Source organism: Leptosomus discolor, chromosome 13, assembly GCF_034619465.1.
Source record: "Leptosomus discolor isolate bLepDis1 chromosome 13, bLepDis1.hap2, whole genome shotgun sequence".
NCBI classification, from domain to species: domain Eukaryota; kingdom Metazoa; phylum Chordata; class Aves; order Leptosomiformes; family Leptosomidae; genus Leptosomus; species Leptosomus discolor.
Window position 1 is genome coordinate 18,304,820 of NC_141403.1, and position 23,525 is coordinate 18,328,344.

The 23,525-nt window shown below is 41.1% G+C and overlaps 1 protein-coding gene across 1 annotated transcript; it reads right to left on the reverse strand.

Annotated features, from left to right (window-relative positions):
• Window positions 1–6,553: 6,553 nt before the first annotated feature.
• On the reverse strand, window positions 6,554–22,321 carry NDC80 (NDC80 kinetochore complex component). The gene is made up of 16 exons (XM_009954562.2): window positions 22,221–22,321; window positions 21,674–21,760; window positions 20,791–20,914; window positions 20,491–20,663; window positions 18,106–18,208; window positions 17,204–17,293; window positions 15,860–15,953; window positions 14,654–14,760; window positions 13,652–13,796; window positions 13,148–13,353; window positions 11,796–11,948; window positions 11,424–11,513; window positions 9,356–9,448; window positions 7,750–7,880; window positions 7,107–7,209; window positions 6,554–6,812 (listed from the first exon to the last, which is right to left on the reverse strand). The coding sequence occupies exons 1-16, from the start codon at window positions 22,319–22,321 to the stop codon at window positions 6,690–6,692; spliced, it is 1,923 nt and encodes a 640-aa protein (XP_009952864.1). The 3' UTR covers window positions 6,554–6,689.
• Between the last annotated feature and the right edge of the window lie 1,204 nt (window positions 22,322–23,525).

Consider the following 23,525-nt stretch of genomic DNA (forward strand, 5'->3'; position numbering starts at 1 on the left):
AAGTAACAATTGCCTTTTATTCCTCCAGTAAATTTTTAATCTGCACATCTGCTAGAAAACTCCTGTAAACACATCAAGTTCTACAGAAAAAGCCTGCAAAATTAGGAGTCTTCTCAGGCTGACTGAGCAGTCTACCAATCTCCTGATACAAGACTGAAGATGTCAGTGCACTTCCCTGAGATATGACAGTGGCTAAGGCATCAATAGTCTCTCATCTAGTGAGGACACTGAGGGCTGCATGAGTCTTCTGTGCTCCTTCCATTCCTTAAATACCATCAAAAACTTTCAATAAGCACCTAGAATGTAAAATTCCAATGAAGATGCAATAGTCCTATATGGTGGAGATCTCTGCAAGGGAAAAAACAATATATGATTTCATCATGCCAGGACCCTTTCACAGCCAAAAATCTGGAGAAAGCCAGCATTAAAAAAACCCAGATCAGTTCCCTGTTCTGTACTGCTGCCAAAAGAGGGAGGTTAACTGACTCAAGAGGAGACATTAGGGTTTCCAGTATTAAAACAAAACAGTGCTCCCCAGAGAAGAGTGGAAAGATAACAAATTTAGCCTCTTCATATTCTTTGCAGTGCTCAAAATACTTACACACCAAATGATCTATAGAATAGACATAAGCAAGGAGTAGTCAGTACCCTCGTCCACAAAATCTCCATTGCCTTGCATAGAGTCATTTGGCGTGAAAGACCATGGACTTCCTTTTTACTATAGAGCATTGCTGCAGGGAGTTTCCCCTCTTCTTATGGAAAAGGGAATGTCTTCAGCTGATGGCCTTTTCTTCTGTACTCTTTCCAGTAATAAGAAGATAAAAATATAGAGTCACAGAATGGTTTGGGTTGGAAGAGACCTTAAAGACCATCTAGTTCCAACCCCCTGCCCTGGGCAGGGACACCTTCCACCAGACCAGGTTGCTCCCACCCCCATCCAGCCTGGCCTTGAGCACTTCCAGGGAGGGGGCAGCCACAGCTTCTCTGGGCAGCCTGTGCCAGGGCCTCACCACCCTCACAGGGAAGAATTTCTTCCTAATATCTGACCTAAATCTCCCCTCTTTCAGTTTGAAACCGTTACCCCTCGTCCTATCACCACCCTCTCTGATCCAGAGTCCCTCCCCACCTTTCCTGCAGCCCCTTTCAGCACTGAAGGCCGCTCCAAGGTCTCCCCAGAGCCTTCTCTTCTCCAGGCTGAACATCCCCAACTCTCTCAGCCTGTCCTCACAGGGAGCTGCTCCAGCCCCTGAGCATCTTCATGGCCCCCTCTGGACCTACTGGAGCAGGTCTGTGTCTGTCTTGTGCTGGGGTCCCCAGAGCTGGACACAGCCCTGCAGGGGGGGTCTGACCAGAGCAGAGCAGAGGGGCAGAATCCCCTCCGTCAACCTGCTGGCCATGCTGCTGGTGATGCAGCCCAGGATGAGATCAGCTCTCTGGGCTGTGAGCACACATTGGTGGCTCATATTCAGTTTTTCATCTACCAGCATCCCCAGGTCCTTCTCCCCAGGACTGCTCTCCATCCACCCATCGCCCAGCCTGTATCTGTGCTTGGGATTGCCCTGACCCAGGTGCATGACTGTGCACTTGGCCTTGTCGAACTTCATGAGGTTCACACAGGCCCACCTCTCCAGCCTGTCCAGGTCCCTCTGGATGGCCTCCCTTCCCTCCAGTGTGTTGACTGCACCACACAGCTTGGTGTCATCAGCAAACTTGCTGAGGGTGCACTCCATCCCACTGTCCATGTCACTGACAAAGATGTTAAACAGCACTGGTGCCAATACCGACCCTTGAGGAACGCCACTCATCACTGGTCTCCACTTGGACATCAAGCCTGTGACTCTTTGAGTGCGACCATCCAGCCAATTCCTGATCCACCGAGTGGTCCATCTATCAAATCCATGTCTCTCCAGTTTAGAGACAAGGATGTTGCGCGGGACAGTGTCAAATGCCTTACACAAGTCCAGGTAGATAATGTCACTTGCTTTTCCCCTGTCCACCAACACTGTAACCCCAGCATGGCAGACCACCAAATTTGTCAGGCATGATTTGCCCTTCGTGAAGCCAGGTTGGCTGTCACCAATCACCTCCTTATTTTCCGTGTGCCCTAGCATAGTTTCCAGGAGGATCCACTCCATGATCTTGCCAGGCACAGAGGTGAGACTGACTGGCCCGTAATTCCCCAGGTTTTCCTTTTTTCCCTTTTTAAATATGGGGGTTATGTTTCCTCTTTTCCAGTCATCAGCAACTTTGCCAGACTGACATGACTTCTCAAATATGAGGCATAGTGGCTTAGTAATTTCATCCACCAGTTCCCCCAGGACCCACAGATGCATCTCATCAGGTCCCATGGACTTATGCACCTTCAGGTTCCTTAGTTGGTCTCAAACTTGATCCTCTCCTACAGTGGGCAGCTCTTCATTCTGCCAGCCCCTGCATTTGCCCTCTTCAACTTGGGCACTGGGGCTGGAGCACTTGCCAGCTAAGACAGGCAAAAAAGTCATAGTACCTCAGCGTTCTCCCAGCATAGCCAGGTCTCCCATTTCCTCCTGGAGAGGGCCCACACATTATCCCTAGTCTTCCTTTTGTCACTGACGTACCTATAGAAGCTTTTCTTGTTGCCCTTGGTATCCTTGGCCAGGTTTAATTCCATCAGGGCCTTGGCTTTGCTAACCTGATCCCTGACAGCTCAGACTGTTTCTCTGTATTCCTCCCAGGCTGCCTGTCCTTGCTTCCACCCTCCGTAGACTTCCTTTTTGTGTTTGAGTTTGTCCAGGAGCCACTTGTTCATCCACACAGGTATCTGGGCACTTTTGCCTGACTTCCTCTTTGTTGGGATGCATCGCTCCTGAGCTTGGAGGAGGCGATCCTTGAATGCTGACCAGGTATCTTGGGCCCTTCTTCCCTCCAGGGCTGTATCCCACAGTACTCTGCCAAGCAGTTCCCTGAAGAGGCTGAAGTCTGCTCTCTTGAAGTCCAGGATAGCGAGCTTGCTGTACGCCCTCCTCAGGATCTTGAACTCCACCATCTCATGGTCACTGCAGCCAAGGCTGCCCCTGAGCTTCACATTCTCCACCAGTCCCTCCTTGTTGGTGAGAACAAGGTCCAGCATAGCACCTCTCATTGGCTGCTCTACCGCTTGGATATACATGGATGTAACCATGTATATATACATGGTTTTCCAGTTCTACCACAAAAGGTGGAGCAGGGGTGAGAACTCCCATGATAGGCCAAAGTACACAAAATATTAGAAGTATTACAGAATCAGAGAACAATATATTGTTATGCAGCTTGGAACTAAAGAGTTGCATAGACATGAGGTACTGTACATTGGCAAAGACAACGAGAAGGGCCCGAGTAGACTCACACTGATGAGCTGAATAGCCACAGCAAAGTTAAAACAGCCTTCTCAGGCTCATATGATGCACTCTAGTACTCCAACAAGAGCTACTCAGTTCTTGACAGGGCTGTGTCTGACAACAAAATTTGAAAAACAACATACTCGAGGGAACAGAACAAAGCTATACAGAGTTCTACCATGCTTCTACAGCATCACGTGTTATTTTTTATACCTAGGTTAAAAAAAAAATCATACAGAAGAGTGGTCATACAAAGGAAATAGTCCTTTAATGCTTAAGATGGCAAAAGGTTATTTGGGGAGGTTAATGCCAAAGGGATACCTACATGCATAAATCAGTTGTCAAAGCAGCTTGGACTCCGTTTCTTAGAGTTTTTAAAAAGCCATCTATTTTTTGAAAGCTTAAGACAGTTTTTATTCCTTTGCAATTTACAGGAAACACGTTTCTGTAGTTATTGTTCCTCTACACAATGCATGTTTAACAGCAAGGACAGTCAGGGAATTAGTATCTGCTGCCAAGGTAATTACCTGGTTCCTCCAAGAAAATCAAATTAATCATGCTTTTTATGTCATGTTTCTATACTTGCAGTAAAAATCTATCCTTCAGAGAAACAGGTTTAAGAAATTTTATTGAGTATGAAAATACATAAACTTAAGCCGTATTAAGTAAAATGTACAAAAGACATGCTAGCAATAAGTGAGGGAACTATATCCATTCCAAAACCCCAAAAAATTACTAATGACTTGTGCTACTGAAATGTGCAGGTGCCAGTGGCATGTTCTGATTAAGGCTTTACAGTCTGGTAAAAAAAGAAACAAAATCAAAATCAAGGGCAGTAATTATGTTCCGTGTCTACTGTCTAAATTTAAAAGCCATATTCCAGAATACAAATAAAAAATGACTACCTGACTTCAAATATCACACAGGAGCCACGTTCACGAAGCACTGAAAAATTCCCTCCATTTTAAAGTGTGAGGACACATTTCCTGGTGAACATTGGCCAGTGTTAATCTGTGTTATCATGACAAAAAGCGCCATACTGTTTTACGGAGCCTGAGCTGGATCTAAAGCCAATTCCGTTTACCTGACACACAGACCAGCAGTTCAGCCCAATAACAAACACATTGGCAACATTACAAATGTGGACTTTTTAATTATTCTGACTACTTTAATTTCAGAATGTTACATTTGCCAGTACACGAAGGAAGGCCATTGTGACTTTGATTCTTTAACCCATTACCATTGGGTTTGTATTCGTCCTTGAAAATAACATTTATTTTGCTTTTGTTTACTCAAGTCAACTGAATACTCCACATGGCAAAGAACCTGCAGATACTAATAAATACAAGAACAGTCAGTTATAGAAGCAGAGACAAGCAGGTATCAGGCAGCCAAGAGAGCATAGCTCCTAAATAAGCACGTATTTTAAAGGAACATGGTTGTTCTGTATGGTTCACAGTTTTGCTTAATTAGAATATTGCTTTAGATCAAATAATATTACAAAGATCACAAAAATATTACAAAGATCACAAAAGAAAAAAAGCTGCTGAGCAGAAGGAACTGAGGTTTGTCAAGGACTAGGCTGTTCTAGGAAGAAAGTAAGAGTTTGTAAAGTTAGTATGAAAGAGGAGAATGAAGAAAGCAGAAACACTACCCACCTGCCAGAAAACTTTTATAGCTGCCAAACTAAACCTCTGGAGTACACCAAAAGAGCAGAAAGTTAGAAGCTTAAACAATGCCATCATTATCATAACATCTAAACCAAAATACTCATACCAGAGCCAGAAGATTCACACTCTATGTAAGGACACTGTACGTTAAGGACAACTGAGTTTTATATATGCTCTGCAAAAATAGCCCAGAATTAAATACAATTCACTTATTGCACTCTGTGTTCAGATGGTCCAACTTTTCCTGTATATCCTAGGAATCTGCGTTTCATTCAAATATTATGTCTAATTAGAAGGAGCAACTTCATTTAGCTATAGCTAATAAAAACTTTTGGACAGACTGCAAAGTTGTTTTTATCATTGTATATTTCAATCAGTGATCTTTATCACTGACCTCTTAAAAACACACAAACACTTCAATGCTTTTATTAGGAAACACCATTATAAACTAAACTATTCAAGACAAATGCTAATTTTTAATTTATTTATTTTTTTAAAAGACAAAGGTATATACAGAGTAGATAAGAAGATACTACTTCCACACAGCACTGAACAAAGAAGTACATGTTCAAGAGAGAGGGTTACATTTTCTTCAATATATTTGGACTGGAGGTCCCCACACACTAGTTTTACTGCTTTCCTGAAGGGAAAAAACCAACCAACCAAACAAAAAAATCAAATCAAGTCAGCCCTACTGGTCTAACAAGAAGAATCCAGACTCATTTTAGACCGTTTTGATGTATCCAACATAGCCAAATCCACACCTGATTAGCTACATTGCCAGAATTCATATGGTGTCCTACTTGGAGCTCTCTCTGGCATATGTATTCAAGAAGTACAATGAGATTATGGGGCTGTGAGCAGTTACAGACAGGACTTGGTTTCCAACCTGACTGATTCCTTTCTCTAGACTATTTACAAGACTACTATATAACTACAACTGATCTTTTTGAAGAGGTTGTTGTTAAAAAAAAATAAAAATGAAACCTTACTCATGTAAGAGGGGTCTCTGGGCAGTTTCATGGCCAACTGAACAAGCAGGAGACTGAAAGACATTTATGTTTGGTCTTGCTACTAAAAGAAAGGCTTGGGGAAGGATGGGGGCTGTCATGCATGTGTGCTAAATACATAGGTATATGACAAAATGCACAAACTATACTCCGAAAGGAAAGCGTAGCGCTTTCCTCAGTTAGCTATCTTACACATTTACAAAAACCACTAGCTATTTTTAAGTAGCAGTATTGAAGTTGTCAGTACCCTCTGCATTTGTGCTGTCACTTGTGGTTCCACCTTTAAGTCCACTCTGGGTTGTTATTTTAACATGTTAACTGTGCTCGTCTTACTAATGCTCCTAGAAGAGCACAAGTGATTTGGTTCTAAAGAAAGAATGAAATTAAGTTGTTCCACAGTTGTCTCGTCACAGACGTTTGTAATCATGTATAATAACATATTGCAAGGAGGAAGTGTAAGCAAAGCCTTTGTAAAGAAAATGTAAATATACTGTTTGATTCTTTAACATATTTGTGTCAATAAAACAAAGTTCATAAACTTTTCCTTACACTTAAAACCAGTTTCACTGCTAAACACAGACAGTATCACCCTTTTAGAAGGCACCATACAGAGCTTCAGAAATGCAAGACTTTCATCTTCACCTTTTTGGTAGTTACAGATTTTCAGCCTTCTTTTTATAATTGTCTAGAATTCCAGTCAAGATTGACAAGAAATCTTCAGACATGAATTCTTCATAGTCTCTGTCAATTTTCACATTCTGTTCATCCAGATATTTCTAGAAAGAGTTACAGAAAGTTTATTAGAACTATCATGGTCTCTATGGTACTGGTTCTGCTGAAGTGTTTTAAGCAGTCATTGCACAGCTTAAATGACTGCAGTTAAACACTTCTCTCGAAGACGTCTACCAGAAGCAGATGGTTTTGTCAACCAATTTATTTAACTGGAAACCACAGACTCAGTGCAGCAGCCCAACTTTGTCGGAAAGAGTAAGTTCTAATTTCCATGTGTTTGACTGCAGTTGCAAATGTCTCTAGAAAGATTTAATTCTGAACATCAAGTTTCAGCTTACCTCTATAGATACTACGTGAGTAGCAATCACTTCTAAAAGACGATTCAAGTTATCACCAGCTTTCCTGCTCTCTTCTGTTGTTGTTTGCATAACAACTTGATATCTAAAAAGTAAAGATACTCAGAAAGTCATGTCCATAATTATAAAATTCCTGACATCTAAAATAATCACTTCGAGTCTGATATATCATCATGTTTAGCCATAATTTCTTCTATTAATATTAACTTGACATGAGTTAGATTTGTATATTTATACTCATCTTAGAAAAAAAAAACCACCAAAGGACCATATGTGTTAACCAATAAGAAACAAAGTACCTTAGAGTCAGAATAGTCTTTCCAGACTTTAGGCTGTAAAATGGAGTTGTCGCATAAGTTTGGAAACAAACTAATTTCTTTACTACAACCAGATATATGAAAAAATTACATGGAAAACAGGAGTTCTGATACAGCAGACAAATATTCTAGCAAAATAAAGCGTCAAGGAGAAACATCTTTCAATTGTGCATTTGTGAAATTAATATACTGAGACGGATACCCGCTCATCAAAGAATTTTACATAAGGATTCAAGAAAATGACTATATCCTTAAAACACATAAACCCCAAAATAAACTACATGAACAACTTGAAATTATGGCCTTACTGTCGTTGAAGATCATGCAATTCATTTGTGGCTTCACTGAGACCTTCATTGACACCACTCTCAAGCAATTGTTTATGCTTCTCTAACAATTCCAGTTCATTTGCGCATTTTTGCTCTTCCTCTTCTGCCTCCTGTAAACATAAAGAAAGAGGAAAAAAAAATGCATTACTCAAGAATAATTAGGATTTTCTTTCTCCTTTATATTACCTGATTACACCCCGATATGTGAAAAGTAACTCCAAACTTGGAAATAAAAAAATCCCGGGGACATCCCCCAAACCTAAAGTTTTGGGTATTTTCTGTATCACCTTCCACCCAAATCCAGCCTAACCTTCCCTTTATTTCTCTAACCATATTCCAAGGTCTGTATTGCAGATATTTTCCTTTCAAAGTTCATCTCAAAACCCTGTTATTTACATATGTTAAACAGCTTAGAAACTGAACATCATGAACAACTGTTTCCAGGTTAAAAAAATAAAATACCATTTGAGTCAGAAAATCGCTTTTCCCTTTTGTGCCTGAGAGATGAGTACAAAACGTAAGCAATCATCTCTCCAAGGAGAATGACACTGCTGATGCTATGCTTAGCACAATTAAATGCACAAAACCAAACTAAATTTTGCCATGAACTAAACCTGCAATTCTGGTAAGTTACTGAAACATCATCCTTCAAAAGTAATTTTAATACTGGAGTCTTATGGACAGCATTTTTAAAATTACACAAGGAATTACATAACTTATTATAACCATCCCGTTACAACTGGGTATTTTATGAGCTCGCTTTAAGAGAAAAGCACGTGCAACAGCACAGATCAAAACCTAAATTTCAGGTGTTTTTGAAAGCAATAAACTAGATGAATTGCCTTCGGCCACCTAGAGCAGGTATTAACAATGAAATAACCCTATGCCGTGGTTTGAGCACAGGAGCTGGGGTTTGAAAGAGCAGATATGTTCAACACTAGCTTAGTTCAAAAAGCATTTTTCTCCTGGGCACCACCAACGACATGCTGTTAGAGAAGATGGGAGGTACTGAAGCAGCCACTTAGCTGCTAACTGAGAGGGCTGTGTTTTGGTGCTGAATTAGAAGTGAGGAAAAGGAGAGGGACTGCTCCCCCACTGGGGAAGAAAAACAAAGCAATGCTTTTAAGTCATTAAAACATTTAGTGTGCTTTTAGTCAAATAATATTTTTCTTAGTTTTTAACGTGATTAAAACATGTTTACCTAAAAACTGTAACTGCATTTATCATACACAAAGTGAATAGACAAGGCAGATTCTGTTAACTCTGAAATGTCCTTCAAGCACATGCTTTGAGACACCCTGAGGTCAGATGATTGCCGCTGCTTTTATTACTGGAGGTAGTATCTTGTGATTTACAGGATCTGCCAGAGTATGATGCCAGATTCTCTTAAGAGAAAGTGAAAACGGACTCATTTAAGGCAGCACTCAAATATACTGAAAAGAATGAGAGTCCTGCAAGAGGAATGGAAAGGAGCAAGGGCAGAGGTCCAAACAGACAGAAATGCAAACCAGAAACTTAACGCAGAAGTACAAATATTAAGGATATTATCAAGGATAAATTGTCATCAACCTAGAAGTAGTTTTACCTTAAGTTTCTGATGGTAAAGATCATCCAGCTTTTCAGCTTCTTCTGTCAGTGTTTTCACGCTGCTTTTCTTGTCCACTACCATTACATTCACCTAGAATGAAAACATGACCAAGAACATACAATTCAAAAAGAATTCCAACTTATAAACCTGCACCATCATAGCCAACATGTAGTAGCCCAGAAATATTTAAACTGGGCCAGGCTGGGATGGCATTAACGTTCTTTATAGCATCCAAACCAGAGCACCATACAGGCTAAGTGGCCAAAACAGTGTTGGTAAGGCACCAGTGTTTTGGGTATTGCTGAATTGTGCTTGCAGCACCAAGGCTTTCTCTCCCTCTCACGGCCCCTCAGCGAGCAGGGCAGGGCGGGCAAGAGGCTGGGAAGGCACGTAGCCGGGAGAGCTGACCAGAATTGGCCAAAAGGATGTTCCATACCATACACTGTCATGCTCGGCAATAAAAACTGAGGTAGGGGAAGAAGAACAGGGAAATAAATTCTCCTTCTTCCAATCTATCCTGAACCAACTATTGCTACAGCTTGTCAGTGATGGTAAGCCACACAACAGACTGGAATAGGGAACTTAAAGACAACTCTTTCCAATGTTTATGGTCAAATATATGCAAGCTGCATAATCTTCCACACAGGGAATACACATTAATTCAACCAACAGGAGACCTGCGTTATCACAAAAACTTTTAGGTTCCACCATAATTAAAGCAATCTTCTTACAGCTTTCCTCCCCACCCCTCCCCTTTCCAAAAAAAATTCCAACCCAACTGTAACAGGTCTGCATGGCAGGGTTTTGGTAGCGGGGGGGTTACAGGGGTGGCTTCTGTACGAAGCTGCTAGAAGTTTCCCCTATGTCAGATGCAGCCAATGCCAGCCGGCTTTAAGACGGACCCGCTGCTGGCCAAGGCCGAGCCCATCAGCAACAGCGTTTTTCGCCTCTGGGATAATGGGTTTAAGAGAGTGAAAAAGTTGTTGCGCAGCAGGAATTGCTGCGAGTGAGAGGAGTGAGAATGTGTGAGAGAAACATCCTGCAGACACCAAGGTCAGTGCAGAAGGAGGGGGAGGAGATGCTCCAGGCGCCGGAGCAGCGATTCCCCTGCGGCCTGTGGTGAAGACCACGGTGAGGCAGGCTGTCCCCCTGCAGCCCATGGGCGGTGGAGCAGATGACTGCCTACACCCCGTGGAGGGCCCCCACGCTGGAGTAGGAGGATACCTGAAGGAGGCTGCGACCCCGTGGGAAGCCTGCACCGGAGCAGGCTCCTGGCAGGACCTGTGGCCCGTGGAGAGAGAGAAGCCCACGCTGGAGCAGGTTTGCTGCCAGAGACCCCTGAGGGGGGGCTCATGTTGGAGCAGTTGGTTCCTGAAGGACTGCACCCCATGGAGGAGACCCACGCTGGAGCAGTTCATGAAGGACTGAACCCGTGGGAAGACTCACGCTGGAGATGTCATGGAGGACTTTCTCCCGTGAGGGGGACCCCACATTGGAGCAGGGGAAACACGTGAGGAATCCTCCCCCTGAGGAGGAAGGAGCGGCAGAAAACAACAGTGTGATGAACTGACCCCAACCCCCATTCCCTGTTTTCCCCCCTGTGCCGCTGGGGGGGAGGAGGGAGAAAAAAATTGGGATCAAAGTTAAGCCCGGGAAAAGAGGGAGGGGTGGGGGGAAGGTGTTTTAAGATTTGGTTTTATTTCTCATTACTCCTCTCTGAGTTAATTGGCAATAAATTACATTTTTCCTTTAGTCGAGTCTGTTTTGCCCATGACGGTAAATGCTGAGTGATCTCCCTGTCCTTAGCTCAACCCCACAAGCCTGTTGTTATTTTTTTTTTCTCTCCTCTCTCCTGTCCAGTTAAGGAGGGGGAGTGATAGAGCGGCTTTGGTGGGCACCTGGCATTTTGGCCAGGGTCAACCCAGCACACCAACAAAAAACCCCAACAAAACCAACCCCAAACAAAAAAAAACCACCACACCACACTTCACCCATGCAAAAGGTCAAACGAGACCAGCAGATAACATCATGGTATCTTAGTCCTAATCTTCATTAACCAACAGACCTGTTCCAAAGTATCTTCCAACGTCATTTTCCGTTGAGTAACTTTCCTAATTTCTTCCTCAGTCTGGTTTATGATCTCCATAAGTGGGGCCTGTAATACACATATAAGAAGACTTGGCTAATGCAATTTGTTAGTTTGAACTAAGGTGTACCCCAGTGCATCTTTTCCCTCTTCTGTTTTTATTTAGGCTGCTGCACCCTCCAATACCAAATTTCCTTCCTACACTATAATGTAGTTATGGCAATGCATCACACAAGCTTCTCAATGAAGTTTCATGAAGAGTTTAGGAGAGACCTTTCCAACAGTTCCAAAGAGACACATTTTTTTGTGAGTGGCAACAGAAACATTCAATTCGATGTTGACTCTGCTTACCTTGATCTGAGTTCTGTATTTGACCAGGCAATTTGGTCCTGCCTCAGGATTAAACTGAATCTCAAAGTCGTGGCCTTTGGAATTCTCAGCACTTACTGGAATTAATTTCAGCTTTCGAGCCAGTTTATGATATTCTGCCAGTTGCATTTCGATCTGTTCAGAGGAGAAAAGGGCAAAAGTCACAGAAGAAATACAAGTGAGAAGCTTTGCAAAAAGTATTCACGTAGTACTTCAGGCTGTTGCTCTGCACAAACGTGATTCCAAGTCATGCCACAGTGTGTGAGAGCTGTATGTATCGACAGTCCAGCAGTTTGCGTTGTTCAAATTAGGCGCCGTTTTACGATTCTTTCAGAATTTGCTGTGCAGGGTCTCCCAGTCTGTATGGGTGAGACTGAGTGGTTTCACCTGTGGTTTTCCCTACCCATCTGCTATATTTTTTCCTGCTTCAACTTTGAGGCTTATTTGATAGGGAAGGAAAAACATGCTTGGAAATAATACCATTAACTAAACCAATGACCAGTCATCATGTTGAGGTGCCTTCTCTCATTGGTTTTGACAGGAAATGCCACATAGCCACACATCCTAATATCTTTAACTTGAGCATACCTCTAAGACAAAGTTTATTAAATGCTCTATGTTCTGATTAACGAGTGCCATTTATATGCAAACACCAAACAGCAGTATTTTTTCCAGCTTTATGTACTTCATACTTGGAGGGTACGAGGAATTTAAGTTAATACCAAGTGCTTTGTGAAGTGTAACTCTGCCAAATGCAAAACATTTGAAGCTTTCTTTTTTAGTTCTCCATCTAGCAAAGCAGAAGCTTTTAAATCCCACCACTTACAGGACCTCATTTTTTCATTCTGTTTGAGGAAATTGAATTTGGCTCTTAAGACCTATTAGAACTTCCACATAAGGGACCGATGTGGCCCTAAATGCACGCAGAGACAGTGATTCAAAGCACGAGTTGTGCATTACTTCCTTGCTATGGAATCTTAACATTAGCCTGAAATTGCTTGCGTTATCAAAGCAATTTCAAGCTAATGTTATCAAAGCTCTTCATACTCTAACAGCGAGAACTGACAGCAGTGCATATTCTAGCTATGTCCCTTATGATGCAGAAAAAAACGGAAATAATAAATTTCCATTATGCTCAAAACAGAAAGGAGCAAAAAAAAAAAATTAGAGAGATTCTAAACAGAAGCCATCCTTGTCACTTTAGCCAGCTAAGACATATCTGTGCTGCTGTTAGATTATGTAGGGAAGAAGTTAACAATAGTTCAAGTCCCAAGTTTAAGCTGGCATGATGAAAAGTGATAACCACCTCTCAGTGCAGTAGGGTTTTCACATACCGCCTCTTTGTTCCTGGCATACTTTAGCTCTTCATTCCACAGCTGGTGTTCTTCTGCTTCCACTTCCTTAGTCAGCTTGTTAATGGTTTGCTGCAACTCGTTTCTCTCATGATTTATTCTCTCGATGTCCGCAACTGAGTACTTTTGGTTATCAAAGATGTGCTGGAGCCGGGCATTCTCCTGCTTCATTGCTTCTACTTCCACTTCTAAGTTCACAAAACATTTGTGAAATGGATATAAAATAGCACCCTATATAGTTAAACCTCATCTCTCTGTATTTTTATGAATGAATTATATTTCATATATATTTCATACAGTATTTCATTGCTGTATTGTACAAACAGCTATCAGCCAAAAGACCTCTTTACTAGCAATCCATTTTGGAAAGTTTATTTGTAGCATCACCTCATGCTAATTATCTCACTCTGCCCCGAAGCCAGGAATTACAATTCTTCTAAACCTATTTTTAGCTTCACTATCCATTTGTGACAAAGGCCTTCTTACCTGCTGACTCAACTTCCTCATTAACACCTTCCATTTTTTGATCAAGAATGGCTATATGAGATTCCAGATCAGCCAAATAAGCCTGGTATTTCTGCACATCTGCTTGAAGAGACGATTTCACATTTCGCAGTGTTACTCTACGATCCTAGTAAACGGATGGAAAGAACAACCACTATTATATTAATCTAAAATAATAATCTTACTTTCCTGACAAGACAGTTGGTCAACTTCAATAGTATAAATACAAGTTTATTAAAGAACTTTAATAAATTTTTATCTCTGTGACAACTGAATCAAGTTAAGCATCTTTAAAATAATAAAAAAAAAGGCTGAAATGATGGTTTATACCTTAAACTTTGCATTTCAGCATTGAGTCTTTGATTTGCATTAGGCTTTGCGTTAAGAAAGTTCTTACTACAGGTAATTCACAACTTAATATATTGTTTAATACACAAAGGGCAGACAGAAACTAAGGGCAAGGAAAGCTGGGAATACAAGCAGTGCATTTTGCACAGTAGGCAGGAGTCTCCATCTGCCAGCTGCATAGCCACTAAACCATTTTTAAACTCGTGGTGAATTAAAAGCAGAATCCATCTTGTCAAACAAAATATTTTCCCTAAAATATACTGTTACCACTGCATCCCATGCTTTCATCCCCTAAGAAGTTCTTATATCAACACTTTTGGAAAAGACAATGTTGACGTTCAGGAAAAAAAAGTGGTTCAAGTATTTTATTAATATTCATCCAATGCAAGGTCTCATTACCTGAAAATATCTGCACAATATCAAACAAATAGTGACTGAAGACTCCACAGTAAATGCCTTGTACTATAATGGTACAGAGCCTGTACTAACCTGGCCTAATTAAAATCTCACAGAGCACTGAAAATAATTTTTCATTTGTTGTAACGTTTCATCAGTATCTTTGTTTAATAATGACAATGGTCAATAATAGAAAATTCAGCACCACCATATGAAGAAGCACAGACACAATTTACTAACCGGCTCGCTTTCCTTTTCTTTTTCTAGTCTTGCAATCTCTTCATGAAGTCTTTTGTTGTCAGCTGCTAAACCTTCTATCTGGAATTCATCTATATTAAATAAATCCTCTAGTGGGAAAAAAAAGTAGGGGGTGGTTACAAGTTAATCTCACTGAATATCATCACCTAATCTGAGTATCTGGGCTTTGGCTTCAGCACGGTAAATACCCGTTACCTGGACAATTACTCTAAACTGAAAAAAGCCCCAACAAACCAAAAACCAACCAAACCCATCAAAACCACCTTTCATTACAAAGCAAATAGGCAAAAAACCCCAAGAAAATAAATGACTTTTTCAGTCCTTGTGTCATAAAAGAGCTCAAGATCACTCCTGTGAGGTCAGAGTTTCCAAGCTCTCGTACAGCCCCATAAGACAGTGGTTGTTAGAGAAGTTTCATCTGTTCCAGCTTCACAAGGTAGTCTGGTTTGGATACTCCTTTCTCTTCCACATACTTCCTTGCCTCTTGAGACATTTTTCCCTTACTTCCCTCAGTCTTTGCCAAACAACAGTATGATTACTTTTTTCCTACCAATATCTAGTAACAGTTTGGTGGCTTATGTTTCCTTTCCAACTGATGGCTCCAGCTTGGACCAGAAGTGTCCTTACTAGCTGGCTTTTCATAGGAGGGCACAGGAATCAAGAACTGCTTTTCCTCCTTGTTCTCATACTGTGTATTTCTGTAGGTCATGAAACGAACACGTCCAAAAAATTAATAATTTTCCATCTCCCTGAAGACAAGCAGAGGCACATGCTGCACGTGGGAACCTTCACAACAGAATCTTGCAGACTGTTTTCAGAGCTTGTAGAGCTGAACTTTCTTACTCCTCAGATGTGCAGCCTCTGGTAATACTTTTTTAAATTATTAACTGTCAGACAGAAACAAGAATCGCCTGCATAGATGCAATTTGTGTCTGAAGGACTGTATACTGCTTTTCTGTCACAAAGTTATTTAAAACAATAGGGTTCCATAGGCAGACTGACAGCAGAGCACGACCCATCTCTCTGTACTAGTAACAATGCATAAATATAAGAGAATTAAGTCAAAGCAACTAAGAGGTACTTGGGAATTTCAGGTTCCCTTACCTCAGATCACTTTCACTTGTAAAGTGAGCAAAACATGCTAGAAGAGAAACCAGTAATGCAATTAAATACTTCATTAAAACTTACTTAATTTTGACTGCACTTCCGCATCCAATTCTTCAAAAGTATCTCTCCCTTTCATAAAAAGCTCATAACACTTCACAGAGTAGTCCATGAAAAGCTGAAAACAATTTAATACTTTATCATTTCAACAATTCAAAGGGCTGTAAAATATCTAGATAGTCTAAATCTACTCAACCAATGGAATTAGACACCAAAAATATCTTGCACTGATTTCACTGTTCTTTTGTAAAAATCTACTTTTTTCTTCCCTTTAAACATAGAATGTCAACAGATTATATCCAGGCAGGAGGCATCTAGAATTCACATTAAGAGAGGTCTGGAAGTACCTGACGCATTCTTCTGGGATACCTAACAAGGGCAGTAGACACAGTATTTAAGAATTTGTTATCTTGAAGCCTATGATCCTCTCAGACTAGTTTATGGCAACTGTAGGCCTGTTTAACAGGCCTCTTCAGTAAACTTGACCAGTATACTTCAGATGTGCAGATGTCAGAACTGACCTAGAATTAAGGAAAGGTCACCCAAGAAGAATTTACTGGAGACTTTAAATTACTGGTCTTTCAGAAGCAATTACACCAGTACTGTAAATTTTGTTTCAACATACATACACACGTATCAGTGTATAAGCACACATTTAGTTTAAAAGCATTTTTATTTGTCAAGTGTCAGGTTTGTAACCTTAGCCCAAAATTCCAATTTAATTTGATTTTTGCAATTTTTCTAATTAAATGTTCTGGCACATCATACAACCCCTTCCAAACATCTGCTGTGAGTTAACACCGAGTTAAATCTGAATAGTACTAATAATCTGTGTTAAATCAGAAAGAAAGCAAGCTGCTGGATTTTTAAGTACCTGAATTACATTGCCTCCCTATTTTGTGGCTCAGAAATTAAGTGTTATAATAAACTTTTAAATGGTAAACTAAGTAGATATTGGCAGGAGTCACCACATTTATAATTAAGTCACTGTCTTTACGCTGTACTGCTGTTAACCTTAGAAGACTCAAGTGCTGAAGAGAAGTATACGTGAGACCATACTAAGACTATAAACAAACAGGATAATGACTCCCTTTCTCCACAAAGGGGAACAGAAACAGTAGCAACTCAGAGAATAAGGCTTTTCAATTTAATACCCAGTCTTCACCAATCGACTGGCCACGATGCCTGCTCAGCAAACTAGCTGATCAGGCTCTTTATACAATGCTACTATACTTCCTAACTGAATATAAACCTCAACAGAATATATAAATACAGTTAAAATTGTTGTATCATATTTAAATTGTGTTGTTACAGCATATGGCAAAATTCAGTTCAACAGCCCTGATAATCATTTACTTTTTATGGTACCTTATTATGTACAATTCCATCATCTGTCTCTCCTCCCCAGCTCTGTCCCTCATCAAAGGACGGCGCATTTTCCCTCATGGCAGCATACAACTGAAAGGCACAGGTGTACATACAAAGAGCAAGTGTGAAGATTCCCATTAGTTTTCATATTAGTTTCACATTGGATTAGGATTTCAGCAAGCAGGGTGTAACGGTGCTGCTTCGGAACACGGCCAAGCCCACCAGGGTAACGAGCCTGTGTTTAGCTGACTACGAGCACAGATGAAGAGGCATTAACTGGACATTCAACGCTGCCCAATTGCCTTGCTAAGCCAAAACATGTCTTTTCAGCATAAAGGATGGGATTTTCATGTGTGCCCAATTCAGCCGTGGTGAACTTCTGTCACAGATTCCAAATTTTACTCAGACCCGAGCTGGCAGCAACAGAGAGTTACCACTATTAAAAAAAAAACAAAGCCAAAAACCCCCACCCAAACACAACCCCCGCCTCTGTACAACAATCACAGGACACTTGAATAATTGCTATCGAAAACTCCATCCTTAGATTTCAAATGTAGGAGTTGGTGGATGTCACAAGAAGATCTGCACTGAAGATACATGATTATACGCATTAGCGTCTCACGTTTTTCTGTTTGTGTAAGTCATCATTCCCCCCCATACACATATTTATCCAGTGCACACAGTTCAAAAAATATTATCATAACATAACATTAAAAACCCAGTTTAAAAGTTACTAAAAGTAGAGCTAAGGGCTAGCGCCCAGATGGCAGGTAAGAACACCTACCTTTTTCTTTACATAAATGTCAAAGAGATTTTTTAGAAAGCGTTTACGAGATCCGTATGGAAACTAACATTCCAGCCTGAAAAGTGGAAGTATTTGGCTTAAAGCCTACAAATGCTACCTTGACACAATCAATTAACCAAACCAAAGCTGTCACGATCTGAGGCCACGTGTGTGGTGCTCCTACTGTGTACATGGAGCTTTTCGACAAAGCAAAGGGGTACCTACAAGGGAAAAGAAAATACATTTTTAGTACCTGTGGCAAACAGTGATGGAAACAAAAACCAGCACATTTTTTACATGTAGATCAAGGCTCAGAAGGAAGAACAAACTCAATTGTAGTTTATATTGTACATCAGAGGGAGATGAGCTGAGTTCTTACGGCACTATTTAACTCAATTATCATGGGTTTCTCATTCTGTGATTCATAGAATCATGAAATATCTCAAGTTGGAAGGGACACATAAGCGTCATCAAGTCCAACTCCCTGTTCCTCGCAAGACCACCTAAAACTAAACCATATGACTGAGAGCGTTGTCCAGATGCTCCTTAAACTCTGACAGGCTTGGTGCTGTGGCCACTTCCCTGGGGAGCCCGTTCCAGTGACCGACCACCCTCTTGGTGAAGAGCCTTTTCCTAATGTCTAATCTGAACGTCCCCTGACGCAGCTCCATTCCATTTTCTCATGTCCTGCTGCTGGTCACCAGAGAGAAGAGATCAGCACTTCCCCCTCCGCTGCCCCCCTTGAGGAGGTTGTGGACTCTGATGAGGTCACCCCTCAGCCTTCTCTTCTCCAAGCTGAACAAACCAAGTGACCTCAGCCGCGCTCTGTAGGTCTTGCCCTCAAGATCTTTCACCATCTTGGTTGCCCTCCTCTGGACACACTCGAGTAGTTCAATGACCTTTTTATATTGAGGCGCCCAAAACTGCACTCAGTGCTCAAGGTTGGGCCACACCAGTGAGGTGCAGAGTGGGACAACCACCTCCCTCAACCAGCTAGCTATGGACAAAATGGACGGGTTTTTTGCACATCCAAAGATTAGGAGCAATTAAGGCCTCATACAAAAGAAGTGTAAACGACTTTTTCACACACTCCTTAGCCCCTTCTTTTCCTGCTCAGTATATTGCCCTGGCAGCAGCCAGATGTGTCTTTCTCCATCTCAAGCTACTACAGGAGGAGAGATGGGCACTGCAGTACTAAGGAAAGAGGAGCAGGAGAGCCCTGTGAGCCTGAGGTGATTCCTTTGAGGCCTTTGTCTCACGTGAAAGACAACAAACAAAGGAGGGAGTAACAGTCAAATGGATGATGTTTAGACTTCCAAACTGGGTGTGCAAGCCTGAATGATCTCCTAACACATGAAAACAAAGTGCTACACAGGAGTCCTGTTCTCAGAGGCAAGATACTTGCTTCTCGGGTCAAATGCACTTTGAAAACAGAAATTAAGCTGATTGCAGCTGCTTGCCATGCAATTCCGGAAAAGAATTTCAGAACAGCTGCATATTAAAGTATTAATATTACCTATAAATACAAAACACACAAAGGCTATACTGCTAATTACAGACATTCCTGCTAATTACAGACATTCCCTCAAATTCTTCTACAGATCAAGGAACACAGAAGTGTAGATTTTATTCCATCTTTAGACTGACAGCTGCCCAAAGTTATTTTAAGAACACAGGACAAGAAGCTACTGATAAATTGACAGTTCTAAGTTAGCACTCATGAACCATTCAGCCTGAGAAATTTTTATAATTAATTATGTCCATTTGGTAACTCTCAAAAGACAACTTAAAGTGAGTTCTCAATATAAGTCTTTTTATCCAGGATTACACTCTTGGTGCAGCAGAGTAAAGCCTCTTGAGAGCAACTTCCTTTTCAACATTTCAGCTAGGTCAGCAGTTTCAAATATACTTCACTTTTTTTTTTTTTTTAAATGAGACTGAAAATTCACCATTCTCAACAGACAGAGGATTTTCTTTCTTGGAAAGTGTTGGTGAATTAATGATTCCAAACACTTACTGGACAAGAAAAAACACCCAGCTACTTAGTGTTTTTTTCACCTCAGCAGTCATTTTTTGTTATTTCCACTCCCTGCTTTGAAAGTGGAACGAGAGAAATTACAAGAAAAATAATTTTTAACTAAATTAACTGGATCCAACATTCTGAAATTGGTTTTTAGCTCTTGTATTTTAATAGAATGGACCAGAAGTGACTGTCAAAAAAATTGTGTCTTTCTTTCAAAGTTTATACAAATAATTAGAGTTGACATTACAAAGCAAGCTTCCAACAGCCTATAGTTCTGCAAGTTCAAATATAAAACATAGAGTCTGAGAATCAGAGAGTAAACTTAGAGCTAAAACAAAGTCATCACAACATTGTAGTTTCAGAGTCTCATCTGAATGAAATCTATCCACTCTCCCCAGCTACCATGCAGAATTCTTAGCTTTTAAATTTCTAGCTGTATTATATCTATTTAGCACAACAGACCAACAATAATGATCTTACCCAAGCTCTTTAAAAACTTTGGGAATTTCCTCTTCAAACTTTGAGTCAGGCAGTTCGTAAGAAGGGCAGAGAAATCCATAGATAAAAGTGAAGATTTTTAGAAAGTCCTTAACTGATGGAGACTGTAGTGATTTCATAGAAACATTATGGGCATAACCATTCTCAACAAGAAACTGAGAAAAAGAAACATGGCATATTAGTCACTAAATAAAATCTGAAGTTGAAACCATGAAAAATAAATATTTTGATTAGTATCTTTTATGTCTAATAATGTCCATTTAGAATAAGTTAATAAATTACCTCACAAAGCTGCTTGATACATTGTTGGATGAATGCCTTGTCATGAAGGGGCCTGGGATCCTTGATCTTTTCTGTGCCGAACACACCATACTGACTGTTGCGTGAACCTCCGGCCCCACTAGTTCTAAGGACAAAAATAAATACGTGTAAGTGACATATATCTATAAAGACAGTGACAATACATATAAAGAACTCTCTTAATGTTTAAGTCAGTATAATTGCCATTGTTATGTTTCTTTTGCATTTGTTATGCAAAAGGATGCCTGAAGGTTTCTCTTTATTTAGGATGATTGGAAAAAATATCATCAACCTGGAAGCCATGACGCACACATACAGAGGGATTTCTAGATGAATATTTTCTTCAGTTTATTGAAAGAAATACAGTTTTATACAGCAGAAAAATACCCCAAAGACGAAGAAACAAAATGATGCAGGTGATTGAAAATGAAGACTAAAATATTCAAGGAATATATCCCTGCAACAGTGGGGCCCTATGACAGAAGATACCTGCAAGACATCAGAACGCAGAAAACCACGAACTAAGATGAAAGATTATAGAATTTTGGAAGACTTGCATCTTTAAGAGAAGAAGAAACTAAGGCAGAGTGTACTGGAGATATCGTTCTTCCTTAAATAGGAAAAAATAGGAGCACTTAAGGTCTGCATATCGTTCCCAAGAGAAAGAACAGCTCTCAGAGCACTTCCTACTGCACAGCATTATTGTTCAGTGATAAAAAGAGTGGAGGAAGGCAGGCCGGAAGGACTGCTGGCCTCAGATCCATTATTCCCTATAATGAAAATCTGTTAAGAGAGAAAAATTACGAAGTGATGCGGGACTGTTACTGTTTTAATTTACAGAACAGAGATCTAAAGCTATCAATACCTCTTCCCAAAGAAGCTGACTTTTCTTTCCGAAGTTCCAGGCGTAGGCTTGCTCATGCTCAGCTTCCCAAACGTACCTTTGTCCTTCCTGAGGGATAGGGAGAAGGGTTCAAGTGACTATTTCTACCATTTCATCTTTTGCTCATGTAAGAAAACTATAAACACATGTGCACAAGCCTAAGCACCTTCAGCATCTTAGAAAAGTCAAACAATTCTAACGCATTATTTCTACATCATGAAAACTACTCCTGCAAGAAGATTTGTAAGTATACATTTTATACACACCCCCCCCCCCCCCGTCCTAAGAAATATGTAAGAGAAAGTGTTACAATTTGAAATGGGTCATGGGTATACAAATAGATAAAGTTTAAAGAAAGTGTTTGCAGAACTGGAGCACTTGTGCAAATATCCTTGGCTGTGAAGAGTTTTCTTCTAGCTGCTCCCATTTTTTTTTTCCAGTTGCTGCTCACACTCAAACACACTACAGTAAACCTCTTCACAGTTAGCTGTGTATTCCTATTCTTAGTAAGATGATCAGCAACACTTACATCTGAGGTGTTTGAAGACCCATCTTGTTGTTGTCCTGCACTCTCAGTGCCATCATAGATTGCCGACCACTGCTTCCAGCAATACTTGAGTTTCGCCTCATTGTGACTAAACTGTAAATCACAATCTGTCAGTAGTGGAAAATCCAGGATCTAAGAGTATTTTCTTGTTTTGAACACCACAATGACTTTCTAAAGGGTCAGAACAAGAAAGTAGAATTGTACTTTGGACCAGCCAGTGTGACAGTTTCCAGAAATACTGGATTCCTTTTAAAAAAAAAAAAAAAAAAAAAAAAAAAAAAAGGAAAAAAAAGGTGCATGTCAGACTCCAGAACTACATAACAACAGCCACAGCCTTCCAAATTAATTGTTTTATTGATGGAAGTGCCAGTGCTTGTTCCAGACCTACTATGTTGCCTTTATTTATATCTGGTTATTTCTAACCTACGGGTTCCAAAAAACAGAACTGCTTAAGGGGTTTTTCAGTCCCATCACCTGGGAGGAAGGCCACACTAACACGACTACTGTTTCTAGCGCTCCAGCCATCCATCTGTTCTTTAGCCCCTGCTTCCGAGCCTGCCTATTGATTTTGCACACGATCGCACAGCATCATAGCACAACAACTAGAAAGCCTATTCTAAGATAACACTATGGCTATCTTCAGACTACACAGGCAAAATAGAAGCCAAACTGGAAGTACTGAGCCATCCCCACAGTGGTATTAAGTGAGATTTTGAGGTAAATAGAGTTAAAGCTGAAAAAAAAATGCGAACTTCTGCCCTCTACAGAGAATCTATTTTATCGGCAGGGTGGGCTCAAATGACTGAATCATAACTAATCAAAAAACTTTCATCACAAACGTTATCAATAAGTTGTATTTCACGATCACACTTCTCAAAACCACGACAGAAGCTCAGGCCGACTTCACAGGGCCGTTTATCCCCGACCTCCCTTCCCCCGGGGAAGCAGCTGCCTTCTCCCACCGCTGTACCAGGGACCCACAGCGCGAGTTGTTTCCCCCAACGCACCGAGCGACCAGCTCAGGAGCAGAGGCCGCCAGACCCGACGCGCCAGCACAAACAGGGCCGGAGCACGGCAGGGCCGGGCACGACCGCGGCCGTTTGCATCAACAGCGCGTTTAAACCGCACCGAAGGCAAACGGGGAAGCCAGCGGCTTTCGCACACCCACCCCCCGACGCTCCCCACCGGCGCCGGGCCCGGCCCCTTCCAGCCCGGCTTCCCCCCGGTGTGGGGGCAGCTCCCGCCTGCCGCCCACCCTCCCCGCTGGGGAAGGCCCCTCCCGGCAGC

What these genes read in the sequence shown, in the direction of transcription:
- NDC80 (XM_009954562.2), bottom strand. Translation starts at nt 22,321, where the DNA reads ATGAGGCGAAACTCAAGTATTGCTGGAAGCAGTGGTCGGCAATCTATG. An exon ending in TTTACCATCAGAAACTTAAG is followed by an intron (nt 7,881 to 9,355) that starts GTAAAACTACTT and finishes TTATGTTTACAG; the next exon opens with GAGGCAGAAGAGGAAGAGCA. An exon ending in TTGCATGATCTTCAACGACA is followed by an intron (nt 7,210 to 7,749) that starts GTAAGGCCATAA and finishes TTTACTTTTTAG; the next exon opens with ATATCAAGTTGTTATGCAAA.